Source organism: Nestor notabilis, unplaced genomic scaffold (assembly GCF_000696875.1).
Source record: "Nestor notabilis isolate BGI_N333 unplaced genomic scaffold, ASM69687v1 scaffold8407, whole genome shotgun sequence".
Classification (NCBI taxonomy): Eukaryota; Metazoa; Chordata; class Aves; order Psittaciformes; family Psittacidae; genus Nestor; species Nestor notabilis.
Genome location: NW_009938007.1, coordinates 399 through 776, shown reverse-complemented (window position 1 = coordinate 776; position 378 = coordinate 399). Strand labels below are relative to the sequence as shown.

The following is a 378-nucleotide window of genomic DNA, read 5'->3' as shown; positions in this document are numbered from 1 at the left end:
AGACTTAAAACCCCAAGTGACCAGTTGGTGCAATGCACATCTAACTCACAGAGAAAAGGACAGCTAGAAGGTAGTCAGGTGCTCTCTTCAGGTACAGCAGCAAGAGCAAACCTCCATTCATCACTCCAGCTGAAAAAAGCCAACCCTACCTAGTGGGGCATTTTGAGCCTGGAAACTCTTATATCCCAGCTGAAAGAGGCAGGAAGGCAGAGGTGTGTGGGAGCACCCCCATACTTACAGCACCATAGTTCTTCCTGCAGTTATGTCCACGCCAGTATCTCTGAATCATCAGAGCTGAGTTCCTCACCTTCAGGAAATTGGACCTGCAAAGGTATTTCAATCATAAGCCTCTGTAGTTTGGCTGCATCTTATCACCTC

General features: G+C 47.6%; 1 protein-coding gene across 1 annotated transcript in view; it reads right to left on the bottom strand.

The window, feature by feature from the left end:
- MYO7A (myosin VIIA) overlaps positions 1-323 on the bottom strand; it is a gene marked incomplete at its 5' end in the record, with an annotated part of 30,415 nt that extends 30,092 nt beyond the window's left edge. The window contains 1 exon segment of the mRNA XM_010019115.1: positions 239-323. Within this exon segment, the coding sequence (XP_010017417.1) occupies positions 239-323 (85 nt within the window).
- Between the last annotated feature and the right edge of the window lie 55 nt (positions 324-378).